Source organism: Cavia porcellus, unplaced genomic scaffold (genome assembly GCF_034190915.1).
Source record: "Cavia porcellus strain 051 isolate PalLab524CR breed Dunkin Hartley unplaced genomic scaffold, mCavPor4.1 scaffold_7, whole genome shotgun sequence".
Classification (NCBI taxonomy): domain Eukaryota; kingdom Metazoa; phylum Chordata; class Mammalia; order Rodentia; family Caviidae; genus Cavia; species Cavia porcellus.
In genome coordinates this window covers 60,050,836-60,067,778 of record NW_026947490.1, presented here as the reverse complement: position 1 = coordinate 60,067,778, position 16,943 = coordinate 60,050,836, and the positions used below count along the sequence as shown (strand labels likewise).

The 16,943-nt window shown below is 33.5% G+C and overlaps 1 protein-coding gene across 1 annotated transcript in view; it reads right to left on the bottom strand.

Annotated features, from left to right (window-relative positions):
- Ccdc7 (coiled-coil domain containing 7) overlaps nucleotides 1-16,943 on the bottom strand; it is a 262,433-nt gene that overhangs the window by 64,252 nt on the left and 181,238 nt on the right. The window contains exons 30-31 of the mRNA XM_063254066.1: nucleotides 7,372-7,455; nucleotides 3,813-3,896 (exon numbers count right to left, since the gene is read on the bottom strand). Of these exons, the coding sequence (XP_063110136.1) occupies nucleotides 3,813-3,896; nucleotides 7,372-7,455 (168 nt within the window). The remainder of the gene's footprint in view (nucleotides 1-3,812; nucleotides 3,897-7,371; nucleotides 7,456-16,943) is intronic.

Here is a 16,943-nt window from a genome sequence, read left to right as displayed (position 1 = left end):
ACCATATATTAGCCAATGGATAATTCTTAAGTAATTGTAAAGGGTTTGAAATTATCTTATGCATATTGCCTGATCATAGTGCACTGAAATTAGAAATTAATGGCAAAAGAAACTGTAAAACTTACATAAACATATGGAAATTAAATAAAAACCTCTAGAACAACCAATAGGTTACAGTTGAAAATGAAGAAATTAAACAACACCTACAATTCAATGGAAATGGTGATAAAACATTCTGAAACCTGTGGGATGCAATGAAATCAGTCCTAAGAGGGAAATACATAGCAATAAATTGTCACATCAAAAAATGGAATGAGCACAACTAAACAACCTAATGCTATACCTCAAGCTTCTAGAAAAATAAGAGCAAGTAAAACTCAAAGCTCATAAAAGAGAGGAAATTACAAAGATCAGAGGAGAAACTAATGCAATTGAGACAAAAAAATACAAAGAATTAATGAATCAAAGAGCTGGATTTTTGAGAGAATAAACAAAATTGATAAACCTCTAGCAAATCTTATCAAGAAAAAGAGAAAAGTCAAATGCATGCAATAGACTGACAAGGGAGAAATTATTACAGATCCCATGAAATTTAAAAAGATCACGAACCCCTACTTTGAAAATCTTTACTCACAGAGGGTGGAAAACAGAGCAAATGTACAGATTTTTAGAAATGTATGAATTACCAAAGCTGACTCAAGAAGATATAATAATTTTGAATAATGCAATATCTACTGAAATTGAAAATGTGATTTCAAAATATCTCACCAACAAAGAAAAGTCTAGGTCCTGATGAATTGTCAGATGTATTCTATAAGACATATAGAGAAGATTTAATGCCAATACTACTCAAACTCTTCAATGAAACTGAAAGGGAAGCAATTCTCCTTAACTTGTTCCCAGAGGCAAGTATTACTCTGATACGAAAACCAGAGAAAGATCTAACCAAAGAGGAGAATTATAGGCCAATCTCACTAATGAACACAGATGCAAAGATTCTCAATAAAGCACTGACAAATAGAATGCAACAAATCATCAACATTATACATCATGACTAAGTGAGATTTATCCCAGGAATGCAGGGATAGTTTAACATACGAATGCAATACACCACATCAACAGAGCCAAAGACAAAAATCACATGATTACATCAATGGATGCAGAAAAAGCTTTTTTTTAAAAAATTGGTACCAGGGATTGAACTCACAACTGCTTGCTTGCAAGGCAGGTCCTTATGCTGCTGAGCTAAATCCACAGTCCCCAGAAAAAGCTTTTAATAAAGTCTGACACAAGCATAATAAAAACCCTATAGAAACTTGGAATAGATGGTATCTACCTCAGTCTGATAAAGACTGTTTTTCACAAATCAACAGCTAACATTATACTAAATCGACAAAAACTGAAAGCTTTCACTCTAAAATCAGGAAGAAGACATAGATGTCCACTATCACCACTTCTGTTCAATATAGTTCTAGAATCATTAGTCAGGGCTATCAGACAAGAGAGAGAAATAAAGGAATAAAGATAGGAAAAGAAGAAATCAAATTATCATTATTTGCAGATGACATGATACTCTACATAGAAGATCCCAAAAACTCCATCAAAAGAATATTAGAGTTAATAAGTGAATTCAGCAGAGTAGCTGGATACAAAGTCAACACTCAAAAATCAACAGCATTCCTGTGCACAAACAACAAACTCACTGAGAGAGAAATTATGGAAAAAACACTTTTCACAATAGCATCTTAAAAAATGAAATACTTAGGAATCAACCTAACCAAGAATGTAAAAGACCTATATGTTGAAAATTGTACTACTATAAAAAAGGAGATTGAAGAGGATATTAGAAAATAGAAGGATATTCCTTGCTCTTGGTTAGGAAGAGCCAACACTGTGAAAATGGCCATACTCCCAAAACTTTTATACAGACTCAATGCAACCCTAATCAAAATACCTTTAACATACCTTACAAATCTAGAGAAAACATTCCTAGAATTCATTAGGAAACAGAAGATGCCTAGAACAGCAAAGATAATAAAAGCAAGGCAGGAGGTATCTCAATCACAGACTTGAAATCCTATTACAAAGCCAGAGATAAAATCAGCATGGTATTGGCAAAAAACCAGACCTGAGGATCAGTGGAACAGATTAGAAGATGTAAACACAAATACAAAGACACTCAGCCACCTTATATTTGACAAAGGGGCTAAACATGTTCACTGGAAGGACAGCCTCTTTAATAAATGGTGTTGGAACAATTGGCTTTCCACATGCCGAAGACTGAAACTAGATCCATGCCTATCACCATGCACAAAACTAAAGTCTAAATGGATCAAAGACCTAAATATTAAAACAGCAACACTAAATCTACTGGAAGACAAGATAGGTAGAAATCTTGACGACACAGAGGTAGGCAGAGTTCATGAACAAAACGCAAACTGCATGGCAAGCACTTCAAAAAATCAACAATTGAAATCTCATCTTACTAGAAAGATTTGAATTTCAAAAGAAATCACCAACTGAGTGAAAAGAAAACCCACACACAGACTGGGAAAGAGTTCTAGCCAGCAGCCCCTCAGACAACGGACTTATATCCAGAACATATAAAGTATTTAAAAAATCGAGCCCCCAAATTCAAAACCCACTCCAAAAATAGGCATCTGAGATGAACACGTACTTCTCAGATAAGAAATACAAATGGCAAATGAATACATGAAGAAAAATGTTCACCATCACTGGTCATTGAAGAAATGCAAATTAAAATAACATTGAGATTCCATCTCACTCCAGAAAGAATGGGTGCCATCAAAAAAATCAACAGATAACAAATGTTCATGGGACTGTGGGTAAAAGGAACACTTCTCTACTGTTGCTGAGAGTGTAAACTCATATAGCCACTGTGGAAATCAGTATGGAGATTCCTGAAAAAAAGTAGAATTGGAAGTCCCATTCAATCCAGCTATTCCACTCCTGGGTATTTTCCCAGAAAAACTGAAAATGTTATGTAAAGCAATATATGTGCACCCATGTTTAGAGCAGCACAATTTGTAATAGCTAAATGTTGGAAACAACTGAAATGTCCATCAACTGTAGAATGGGTGAAAAAGATGTGGTATTTTTACACAATAGAATATCATTCAGCTATAAAAAGGAAGATCTTGAGGCTTTTATAGGTAAATTGAGTCAACTTGAGACTATACTCACAGGTGAAATCAGACTCATAAATACTGTAGTCTCTCTAGTGCAAAAAATAAATAATAACAAAAACTGAAAGAGTAATAAGATCTAAAATGTACAATAGATTTTGTAATAATGAAAGGTAAAGAAAGTACTCAAAAAGAAAGAACAAATTGCAGGTATATACATATAACTGTATGTATGTTTCAATGTGCAACATAGATGGCCATACTACTAATACTCTGTTAGCTTGTCAAAATGAATAATTTGTGCTGTCATCATTTGCCTGTCATTTTCATGCTTAGATTTTGTAATTTGAGCAAGCACTTCTAAGTTGACAATATGTAATATATTAACTAGTGTTGATTTCTTACTGTTATTTTGTTGAACTTCTGTATTATTTCTACCATTTTTTCTGGTTTGTTTTTTAAAAATAAATTAAAAAACAATAATTTCTAGAGTTAATTGTATACTGCTAGTTTACAGAGTTCAACTAATTATTGAGGAACTGATAAAGACTTTATTAATATAATAGTAATTTACAGATACTATTCTCACTGATACCTATAAATGATCAACTCCAAAGAAGATAAATTAACTAGAAATATTACATTTACAAAAATTCTTGCTCTTACCAGGGCGATTCTTCAATTGTTTCTTGAATTCACTCTTTAATTTATCTGTTTCAGCTGCCTCTATGAACTGATCTGTATCAGTTTCTATACAAATAAACATAACACTGTATGTAACTATTTATACACTAGATTATATACGTAGTATAAGTTAATACATTTGTGCTTATAGAATAAGAGTTAGGGTAAAATGTCTGTATTGGAGAATAACAAAATCTTAGAATGGAAAAGCTATTAACATTTATATAAGTTATATTATATTGATGCTTAGATATATTTACTTAATTGAATAAGAGCATATATTTAGGGGAAACCAAAACTAAAAAGTAACTAGATGTTATATAACTCTTATCTGGTGATTTTCTATAGAAAAGTTCAATGCAAATTAAAATCATCCCAGGTACATGATAATAATATAACTTTCAAATTTATATTAAAAACACAATCATTATATAGTATGTGCCTGCTGAGCTAGAATAACTTTTTCTCCACAGTCAAGCTTCAAATTCTCATCTTATTAGTTACAGCAATATACTACAATGCAGAAATTCTTCTGTTCATCCAGGAATGTTTCCATTCCCATTTAGGTTACAAACCTGTAAATCACGTAGGCATCAGTGATGAAAAGAATAAATCTTTGTTGGACTGAGAAAAAGTGTGTTCTGAGGTCCATTAGCATGTAGCCAAAGTAAATGGCTACATTTGCAAAGTTACTACACTTGTGATTGGATCCTTTTCTATTTCTGTCATTATGTAATTTTATATTTTTGTTAAAATTATAATCCTTAATCAGGTTTAATAACAGAAAAACCAAGTTGCGTGTAACTCTATGATGTTCTCACAATGGCAAAATCACGTGCATTTCTCAGACAGCATCCCAGCTGTTAAGTGACACATGACTATATTTATAGTGTTTATTGTTTTAAATTCATTCCAATTTCTGATTCTATTCATTTGTTGTTGTGGATTATTACCTTATCATTTTCTTACTTCAGTATATCATTATTTCCAACCATCACCTTTGGTGTTATAGAATGTATTGCATAACTGTATTTTAAAGACCCAATAATATAACTATATAACTATTACTGCATATAATTGATTTTAACATCAAGTAAGATAAAGATATAGAATATGTTTTTATATGGTCTTTCAGAATTATACACTTCCTTCAACCCGTGCTCAGGTTTTGGGACTCAAACAATTAGGAGAAGTAAAATGTTCAGTTTGTTGAAAAGCAATTCTGATAGCAATGAATTCTGAAAACTTTGATTCATTTAGATATAACTTTACTTTCTCTTTTTAGAAATGTAACTTTGCTGTACAAATACAAATCTTGCTTGACAGGTTTTTTTCCAAGCACTTTGAATATAATATTGCACTGTCTCCTGGTCTTAATAGTTTCTAATGATAAATCAGTTCTAATCAGGGTTAATTTTAGGTGTCAGCAAGGATTAAAGGATACCTAGAGAACTGGTACAGTATTATTTCTAGGTGTGCTCATGAGGGTGTTTACAGAAGAGATCAGTGTGCCAGTGTGCATGGATTATGTAGGAGGAGGGCTACCCTGGATGCAGGAAACACCATCAAATTGGCTTACATCCTGAATGCAACAAGAATAGAGCAGAGTTGGAATAGGTTCTCTCTTCTCTTTCTTTTAGAACTGGGATACAATTGTCTACTCTGGGACTTTAGAACTTCACTCTAAGGCCTATGAACTTGGATTGAGTCATTCTATCAAATTCCCAGGACCTCTGTCTTACGGACAGCCTACTGTGGGATTTCTCAGTATACAAACTGATTCTCCTACTACATTCCCTTCACATAACTATATCTAATCTGTAGCTAATATATACTATTAGTCCTTTTTTTTTGAGAATCATGACAAATATTCTGGGTCCCAAATACATGATACATTGTGTTTTTATCTTTGTTGCTTTTAAGATTTTCTCTGCATTTGTGTCATATTTTTTACTACAATGGATTTGGTAGGGGACATTTTTGTGTTTATTATCTTTGATTTTATTAGTCTTTGATGTATATATTTGTATATGTCATTAAATATTGTCAAAGTTTTCAGTTATTATTTCTCCAAATGTCTTTTCTGTTCATTCTTTCTCTGCCCTCTGTAGCATTCCTAACATGTTGTCTACTGATTCTTTTTCTGATATTTTAAATATACCTGAGTCCTCTAGCAACTTTTTTCTCTTTTATACTCTTTTTTCTCTTTTTATACTCTTCAACACTATTTTTCCAGGTGGACCTTAGTAAAATATTTCCTCTATTTACGTAGATATTTTCTATTTGATTAAATCCTTTTTTTCTTTTGGTACCGGGGATCAAACTCATGACCTCGTGCTTTCCAGGCAGGCGCTTGTGCCACTGAGCTATATTCCTAGTCCCCCAGATCTTTCATAATACCATTCATCTCTTTTCTAAGAATTGCTTCCTTCAGTTTTCAACATACTTAGAGAAACTGCTTTGTAGTTATTTGTCTCCTGAGTCCAACATCTGGGGTACTCACAAGACTTCTGCTGACCACTTCTGCTGTACAGGAGTCCTACAGTACTGTTTCTTTGAATGATTTATATACTGATGCTAAAAACTGTGCTTGTTATGTATATAATATTGCAACTCTGGATACCGATTTTCTCCTCTTCTTCTGGAACTATGTTGTTGATTTGCCTTTTTATTTGTGAATGATTTGCCTGGATTTATTTTACTTATGTCTTTTCCCTTGCAGTATGAAGCCTCTAATGCTGCTCTTTTCTATTACAATAACTAAAGCATGCACACTATCACTTTTTTTTTTTGAGATGAGTCTTGCTATGCAGCCCAGGCTGGTCTTGAACTAATGATCATCCTGGCTCAGCCTCTCTAGTAGCTGAGATTACAGGTATGCACCACGATCCAAAATGCAAGTACTATTGGATGGTAACAGCTTTAGAGGGTTTCTCTTTCAGTGTCTCCTTCCCTTATTTCTCTATTAAACTGTCTGCACCATTAGTATCACACCAGAGATAAATGAATGGTTTGCCTAACATTCGTACTCCAAGACTAAAGATAGCAGTATGAACTATGCCAACACAACTAAAGAACTCTCTGCATTTGCAATGCTTTTACTATGTCTGACAATTAAAAGTACACAAGGAATTTATAGCTAATGAAATAACTTATTTTTGACTTTCCTACACCTATCAGTTATCCATTCTGATTTTGTAGAATTAAAGCAACTAAAATAGCAACATATATATAGTTGCCAAGTAATATTCTAAATTCACCATATTGTTAGTTTTTGTACTGCTTACTAAATGACTGAATTCCAAAAGTAGTGATATCAAGCTAATTTTCTAATAAATAACGGCATACAATTATAGATAGGGACTCATGAGTCCCTTTGCCTATTTCATAACTTAGTAATGTTGTAATTAAAGACACGTACTTTATTAAACTCAAAGAAGGTAAGCAAATAAGAAATATTTTTTAAAAATGGATTTTAAATAAATAATTAAACTTAAATGGATTTTAAATAAATAATTAAACTTAAAATTTTTTTTCTTACCAGGAGAAAAGAATGAGGGTGTCTTAAATTCATCCTTCTGTAAGTGTTGTCCAAAAGCATCTTTTAAGAGTTCTAAATCGGTTTCTGCAGAAATTAACAAATGTAAAAAAAACCAGTAAGGTAATACTAACAGGAATGAGATGTGTATGCATGTGTGTGTGTGTGTGTGTGTGTGTGTGTGTGTGTGTGTGTGTGTTTGAAAAAGAGCGCAAAGCAGAAAGAGACAGAGACACAAAGAGACTGAGAAAGAGAATTAACTTGTTTTATTGATGAATAAGATGTTGTGATGAATTTTATGGATTGCCAAATCACTAAGCATTAGAACTGGAAGATCTGTTGCCAATTATTTATGCCTCAGCACATTAAGCCTTAAAATGTTTAGCATGAAAATATTTGGCATTTTGAGCAAGACCTCACACATCTAGGTAATAAACTGTTACATAAACTGCTGTCTCATAATTCTTTTCCGGGTGCTATTGACATCCAATATTATCTCTTATGCAAAATGAAAATAATCTATAGTTTATGATTATAAATATTGTAGGGATAAAGCTGGTAAGGCAAAACATATCCTCCTCTTTAAGGCAGTTCGAGATCATGGACTCTATAGTCACAGAAAATTACTGTGAAGCAGAAATTCTTTGATTCACTCGGGAATATTTTAATGCCATTTTTGATATAATTTAACTTAAAGTGAGTGGACATCAATGACAGAAAATAGTAAGATATTCTGTGCACTCAGAACAAAAGCAATCTCTAGGGTTTCTCTAGCATTTATACCTTATAGCTTTGAGGGCTATGTGGTTAAGTTTGCAAACGTATCAGGAGATTGGGTCTTGTTCAATTTGAATTTCTTTGTTTTTTAAAATTTTGTTGTATTTAGAAACTACGTACTCAGTCCAATAAAAAGTTAGCAAGAGAAAATTTATATTGAAATGCAGTAATGAGAATTGATGATCTAACATCAATTACTAGGACTGAAGATTTATAGGTGAAATCTAGTTCTGGCAGTGTAGATACCTGCTAGAAACCTGTGAGAGATACCACAAGTTGAAGTCTGCTGGTCTGCCTACCTTCCTTCCTCTTTTTCTTCCTTCTTTTCTTCTTTCATTTCATTTTCCCTCCCCTTCTCTCTTTTTGTTTCCCCCACACTCTCTCACCCCCTCCCTCGCTTGAATCCATGAGTAAATATTAGAGACTGCTCTGTAACCTTGACATTGGAAGCAAAACTGCATCAGCACTGCAACATGCAGAGGCAGGGACTAGTTGAGGTTTCGTTACTGAAATGACATGCATCAGACTGGAAAAAACAAGTTTTCAACATGTAAACAACAGTATTTTGTGAAATAGGATCTTAGCAATGTAAAACAGGGTAACATCAGGCACATCTTAGTTTCACTGGTTCTATGTTCAGTTAGGACATGTAAGAAGGAACATGTAAGAAGCAGAAAATGAGAGGACCATCTGAGAGAGAGAGCACACTAAGCAACAGGTTAAGCACAGTGTTTGTGCTGGAGAAATGTGTCTGATGAGTCACAGTTTTCCTACTTAACAGTATCTTCTCTTGGCATTAGTTCTTTCTTTACAGAAATTGCTCTCCAGATACAGTTCCACTGATCTATTTAGAAAGTAACATGTTATATAATTTGCCAATTTAAAGTGTCTAATTTCATGATTTTTAACATATTAATGGGGTTGTGTTATAACCTTATTAAACTTTAGAACCTACATTTATACAAATTAAATTCTAGTGAAATATGGAAATGTTACTCATGTAGTTAAATTTCATTGTTCTCATTCATGCTATTGTTATACATATATTTATAAATATTAAAGACATTGCTATAAATTGTTATAGTTTTTATGTTTATATAAGCCTATGCCTTTCAATCAAAATGAGACAAGAAAGAATTTTAAAGTATATGTTGATAATGTTTATAATAAAATCTTGTTATTTATAAGGAAAAAAGAGACTTGTTTTTGGGTATCAAGTCGCATTTCTTATCATTTTCTTACCCCAGTACTTCACGGTTCCCACCTGTCTCCTTTGTGCTACCTTAGTGAAATATACTATGTCATAGACCTAGCAACACAATTATATACACACTTTTATACAATTGCCTTTTAAGACAATCTGTACAGTCACTTGTAATCATGCAATTCTTCTTAGTTCTCTTCTTTTGTAGTGGATTCAGGTTACTGTCAGTGATCACTTGCATTCAGACCAAAGAAGCTTCTTTAGTATTTTTCATAAAGTTAATCTTACAGTAATGAATTCACTCAGTGTTTATTGATTTATCTCCCTAAAAATGTCTGTTTCTCAGGGTTTTTGAAAGACTGCTTTGCAGAATAAAATATGCATATTTACAGCTTTTCAGCACCTCGAGTGTGTCTATTGCTTCTAAGACTCCAATGTTTTTGATGGTAAGTCAGTTATCAATCTTACTGGCTTCTCAGTAAATGGCAGAAATGTCAGATGGGATTCCAGTGTCTTTCTATCAACTGACAATTCTGCTCACATCTTACGAAAGTTCCAGTTGCCCTTACACATTACCTTGATGTGAGTCTGTCATTCTTATTTATCCTCACCGCAGTGGGCCATCAGGTATCTACTTCTATCTCTTTGTGACTTTAGCCTCGATTTTTCTATCACTAAGAGTATTTTCAAATGGCTATTGCCCATTTAGATACCTTTAACAAAATTTTTTGCCCATTTTCCTATTAGGTTTTCAATTTTTTTGCTTATTGTTTTGTTAGGAATTTTTTAAATATTTTGGATGAAAGCATTCTCTTTAGCATTTATGCTGCAAAATAACATCCTTATCTGGAATCCTGTTTTTAAAATCTCTTAATAGAATCTTTTGATGAATATAAATTTTTAATGTAAAAATTTGAAAACACATTTACAGTTAGTATTTATTGCATTCTTTACCTACTCCAAAGACAGTAAGATATTTTCTTATATTATTTGTATTAGTTTACAATATGCATACAAATAAGCTGTTTTGAAAAGAACACTCTTTAATATTGATTATATACTTTCTTCTTTGTCATTGTTACACACAAGCCTGTTTCTCACACTAATTTGTTCCATTCACTATTTATTCATTTGTCTAATGTACTAATGTCATATGAGTTCAGTAATTTTATCTTTATAATATAACCTGATATGCAATACTTTTTCTTCAAATTTGTACTCTATGAATTTCTTTACAGATTTTAGCATTCACTTATCAATTTTTAGGAAAAGCATTGCTGGGACCTATTTTTTTTTTTTTTTTTTGCTTTGTTTTGATTTGTTTTTGGTGGTGGTAGCCAAATGTTCTACCACTGATCTGCATCTTCATTCCTAGAATCTTGACTGTAACTGCTTTGAGTCTATAAATAAACTTTAAAAAATGAGTTACTTAAAATATTGAATCTTTTAATCTATAGAACTGGAATATGATTCTGTTCCCCTCTTTCTGTTACCATATGTATGAATACATGTTAAATACATTTATTGTGGGGAAACTGTTACATATACATTTCACATTTTGATATTTTTATTCTCTTTCCCTCATATCCATCCTTTCCAGTCCCCAGAGCCATTTCATATCCTTTCCAAAAATGAAATCTTTGACTCACTGGTCCTTTGTATATCTGAGTCTCAATTTCATTAATTTCTGTTCTGGATTACATGCTTTCCTTCTATTTCAGATTTGCATTGTTCTTGTTTTTCCAGTACCTTGAGATGTATAATTAAGTAATCGGGATTGCTCTACTATTATGTGTACATTTATAGTTATAAACTTTCCGCTAAGAACTGCTTTCATTGTCTCCCACGGGGCTTGGTACATTGTGCTTCATTGTCATTGGATTTTAGCAACATTTTTATTTTCACTGATTTACCTTGTAGTCAACTGATTATTCAATAATATATTATTAATTTCTATGTATTTGTGTAGCTTCTGTGGCTTCTTTTGATGTTTATTTTTAGCTTTATTCTGCTATAATAGGATAGTCTGCTATAATAGGATACAGGATTATTTAAATTTTTTGTATTTATTTAAGCATGTTTTATGGCCTAAAATATGATCTATTTTGGAAAAAGTTCCATGTGCTGATGAGAAAAATATGTATATCCTGTTGTTGGGTGGGAGACTTTAGTTTTTTTATTAAGTTCATTTGTTCAATGGTTAGGTTTAACTCTGATGTTTCTTAAAATTTTGGGGGGGTCTCTTTGACGTAATTCTGAGAATGGTGTATTGAGGTCTTCCTCTATTATTGTGTTGGTGCCTACTTTGTCCTTTTAAGTTACTATTTCATTACATTGGGTGCACTGAAATTTGGTGCACAATTACTTAAAATTATTTTCTCTTTTGTCGAATTGTTCCCTTTAGAGGATATAGTACCCATCATTTCTTTTGGATTGAAGTCTACTATGCATGAAAATAAGACAACTACTCCTGCTTGTGGGTTCCAGTTGAACTAAGCATAATTTTTCCATTCTTTCACTTTCAGTCTGTGTATATCTTTCTGATGAGAGGTGTCTCCTGTAGCAAATATATGATTGAATTTTGTTTTAAATCATATCTGCCAGTATGTGTTTTTATTTTTTATTTAAGATTAAAAAGACACAGAAAAGAAAAACAGAAAGCAATACAAACAACAACAAGAAACCAAATACAGAACAGTATAGGTTTACAAAACAAGATGACAGGAATTTGACAATGGTTATAATTATTGCATATTGTTACCTTCAGGAGGGTTGCTTAGATTAACGGATATAGACATGTAAAACTGATCTAAACATATGAGTATTAACTATGTGTTCCTGGTGCACAGCATATTGTTAGATTTTGTTTCTTAATCCACTCTGCCAGTCTGTTTCTTTTTATTGGTGAATTGATACTATTTACATTGATGGACATAACTGGAAAGTACTGACTTATCACTGTCATATCACTTCTGTTGTTGGTTTTCTACTTGTTTAATCATTTGCCCTGCTTAGTGGTTTCCTTTTGTTGTTATTCTTGGGATTGTAGTTATTTTTGTCTCTTCTAGAGTATCTTTCAGTACTCTTTGTAGTGTTGGTTTGGTGGTCATGAATTTCTTTAGTTGTTCTTTGTCATGGAAGTATCTTATTTCTCCATCTATTTTCAAAGATAGTTTACCAGGATACATCAATTAAGGTTGAAAGTTGTTTTCTTTCAGGACCTAAGATACTTCCCTTGATGCTGTTTTTGACTTGAAGGTTTGTGTTGAGAAGTCTGCTGTGATTCTGATAGGCTTTTCTTTATGGATGATCTGTTTCTTTTCTCTGACAACTTTTAGTATTTTGTTCTTGTGCTGAATTTGTTGATATCCTAATTATAGTATGTCTGGGTGAAGATTTCTTTTGGTTATGTTAATTGGGCTTCTTTATGCTTTGCTTATCTGCATACTATCAGTACAATCCATCTGCAGAACGCCTGGCTCTTCCCAAGTTTTGAAAATTTTCTGTTATTTTTTATGCAAATAGTCTTCTCAGGTCACTTGTGTTGACCTTTGCTTTTTCATTGACACCTATCAATCTTATATTGTTTCTCTTTGTATCATCTTGCAGCTGCTGAATTGTGGTTTCCTGGTTCCTTGTTATTTTTAAGACTTTTTTTCTTTTGTGGTCATAATCTTCCATCTTGTCTTGAAGGTCTGAGAATCTATTTTCAGCTTCATTCAAGCAATTTTGCCAGGTTTCAATAGAATTTTTAATTTCTTGAGTATCCGTTTGAATCTGTTTCATGCATTGTAAATGCTTTATATTGCTCATTCAAGGTTTCCATCATTTTTTATGTTCTGCTATTTTTTAAGGATCTTTAGATCCACAAAGCATTTTTTCCATAATGTTTGTCATTTCGTTTTTTACCTGAGAGATTATTCCTGACTTGATTTCCTCTATAACTTCCATAGAGTTGTTTCTTTACTTAGTTGCTATCATTTCAGAAAGTTCAGTGTGCAATTTCCAGTGTTTTCCACTTTAGTGTCTCTAGGGTTTGTTCTCAGTGGGCTGGAGGACTAAGACTGCCTCCTGCTCTTTCATTTTGTCATTCCTCTGGGACCTGTGTGGCTGGTCAGGCACCCTCCTGATGGCTTGCACTGGAGAACTGCACTGGGCAGAGAGATTCAATCCTCTGATATCCCCATGGCTAGGCAGGGTGCATCCTTGACCTAAGGCACTGGACCCTTTTGCTCTGGCCTGTGAGGTTGGCTGCATATTCCCTTGAGGTACTGCACCTGGTTGTTCTGGGATGCTGGGCTGGGTTGGAGGTTGGATCCTCTTGCTGCTAGCAGGGGTAGACTCCAGGAATGGGTTGCTGGGGCCTAGAATCTCTGTGAGCAATGAGGCTGGCCAGGCATTCTTCTGATGGATTGCACTGTGTCGCTTGGCTGGGCAGAGTTTGATCCTCTGGGAAGCTAGTGGTATGCACTGCTGGAGTGTGGTGTTGGAGCCCTACGCCTGGCTGGGTCAGTCTGTGTCTTTTGAATGTGGAGCTGACACCATCACCATTGACAGATAATATTGTAAACAGTTTATTTAGTCCAGCAAGTGCATTAGTTTTCCAGTGCTGACTCATTTATATTTTTCCTCCTAAATTACACGCATACTTTCCATTGGGCTTCTTGGTGCCAGTGGCCACTCTGTTCTATCTAGGCCTCCCTTAATTATTTTTGGCAGTGCTGGTCATGTACTTCTCTAGGATTTCTTTATGGTGGAATGTCTTTATTTCTCTGTAAGTCTGAGGCTAGTTTTTCAGGAAATATAGTTTTGACTATGTTTTCTTTATAATTTGAAATTTCTCTATTCTCTACTGGCCTTTAAGGTTTGTGTAGAGAAATCCATGATTACTTTGACAGGTTTGATTTATATTTTACTTGCTATTTTTCTCCAACAGCTTTTTACTATTTTTTACTTTATAAAATCCTTTTCTCCTTCTTACCTCCCTCCTTCCTTTTAGCTTTAATCCTCCTTTCCACATTTTCATTATTGTTATTACTATTTCATCATTAGGATGTAACATTTAATTGTATTGTGATTATTATGCTCCTGTACACTGTATATCTTAATTCGTTCTTACTTCCTCTATTTCCTGCCCCAATTTCCCAGACCCTTTCCCATTTGCAGGTGATCTGTTCCCTTGTTTCCTTCTTTTAGCATTTATTTTGCTCTTTCTTTGTATATTTCCTTGCTAAAATGACAGATGCCATATGGTATTTAAACTTGTGTGTCTGATTTATTTCATTCAACATTATATTTTCCAGGTGCATCCATTTTTCTACTAACATTTGGACTTTATCCTTCTTTATAGCCAAGCAGTATTACATTATGTATAGATCCACATTTTGTTTATCCAATTGTCTGGTGATGGGCATACAGGCTACTAGGAATTAGCTATTATAAATTGTGCGGCTATAAACACAGGTATGCATGTACTACTGCAATATGATGCCTTTATCTATTTGGGGAATAATTGGGTAAAATGGAATTTCTAATTTTAGTTGAGAAATTCCCATATTGTTACCATAATGGTTGTACATTCATTATGGTAACGGTATGGGATTTTTTTCAACTAAAATATAGAAGAGTTCATTTTTAAGAAACATGCCAGCATTTGCTATTCGGTGACTTTTTTCTTGATTGATTGGTTTTTACAAGAGGATAAAATAGAATAAAACCAATCAAAACAAACCAGTGTAAAAGGTACAGGACTTTAAAACTTCACAAAATCAACAATAGTTACCATAATGTCTTTGAATGTCTTCAAAATAGCTGCAGATAACTTCAGACATAGTAAAAATCAAATAGAACAGAACAGAATAGAAACAATAAAAACAAGATAATGAATGCAATAAAGGATTTCAAAACAAGCCAACAGTAAATCCAAAAGCTACCATAATATATCTTGCTATCTTTGCACTAGCTGTTCCTGTCATTGTATTTGACATAAAACAAAAGAGAATAAAACCTATCCCAACAAAACAGTGGAAATGATATAGAACTTCCAAAACAAAACCATAGGGATTCAACAATGGCTGTAACTCTCAGAAGAACCACCCAGATGTCACACTGTGTACCACTATCCTCTGACCTTATGATCAGATCATTGGCCCTAGACCTGCAATGTTAGTGAAACACCAAAGCACCACAAGCATCCAATTGCATTTCACCTCCATAGCTATCATCACAGCCTGTGTTTCTCCAGATAAGCTGGTTGCTTTCTGCGGGGGAGGTGTTGGTGTTGGTACTTCTTGTTTGCCAGCCTGCCAGAAGAGGCTGGGGTCTCTCTGGTCCTGGTCAGCAGCAGATGGGGTTTGCTTGTTGATGTGGCTTTGTTCTCTCTATCCTCAGTCTGTGAATGGCTTGTTTTTGTTTTTATATGAATGTTAACAGCACCTCTATTTGTTGTTGTTTTTTTCTGTTCTTGTTTCACTTCACTTTTTCCTAAGTTTCACAAAGAGTTCTTAGTCCTCTTTTGTCCATTAGACTTGCTTCTAATCTCTTTATTTATTAATCTCTTCTATTTCTCCATTTTCTCTTATTTCTTTTAAATTCTCTACCCTGAGAAGAAAATCCCTTTATTGAGGAGATATTTACTATACACAACTTACTGGTTTGTTTTAGATTTTGTTATATAACTATAAATTTTATTCATATAGTTAAAAGTAAATTATTACTTGCCACAGTTTATAATTTCCTAGACAGTGCTTGATGCTATTGTTATTGCTGACTGTATTAGTTGTTCTGGTCAGTTGTTCTCCCTTGTGTGCCAAAATTGAGAGTGTCTGAGAGTCATAAACAATACTACAGGCTAGTATCAAAGAACCAAGCACTGGGTCAAAAAGGCAGCACCTCCTCATTCTTAATAAATTGAAAATGTGGGATCTTGGAATAGACTCAGAAGCCAACAGCCAGATATACCTTGAAGACCTCTCTGAGAAGTGGTCATTTCTTGAGACATTCTCAGTATTGGCAATAGTGTTGCCTAGCATAAACAATATAGAAGTATCAAAGCAAAAACTAAACAAAAAATAGTGGATAAGAAAAGACAGAAGCAGGATTTAGCCCCAGATATCCACCTCACTGAGAACAAGCCTAGTGGACAGTGAGGTGAAACAATTCAAAAATCATCTACATAAATTCTCTTAAATGCTAACAGTGGAAGTACCAAAGCAGATGAATGAGATTCAAAGAAAACAATCAAATTAGAAATAATTTCTCAGATAACTAAAGAGATAATGACCATAACAAAGGACATGTTTAGTGAATCTTTAGTAGGTATGAATAAAGAAAAATAGAGGAGCTGAGCAAAATGATGGAAACCATTAAGGGCAATATACAAAGGAAATGGAATCTATAAAACAGATTTGAATAGATATCCAGGAGATTTAAAGCATATACAGCAGCATGAACCATATGAGAACAAAATATCAGATCTAAAAGATAAGTTATGGTTAGCAATCACAGAAAGAAATATTTCTTAAAAATAGCAAGGGACCATGAAAAGTCAATCCAACAGCTGCTAAAGGTTGCCAAAAAGAACATATTAGAATCA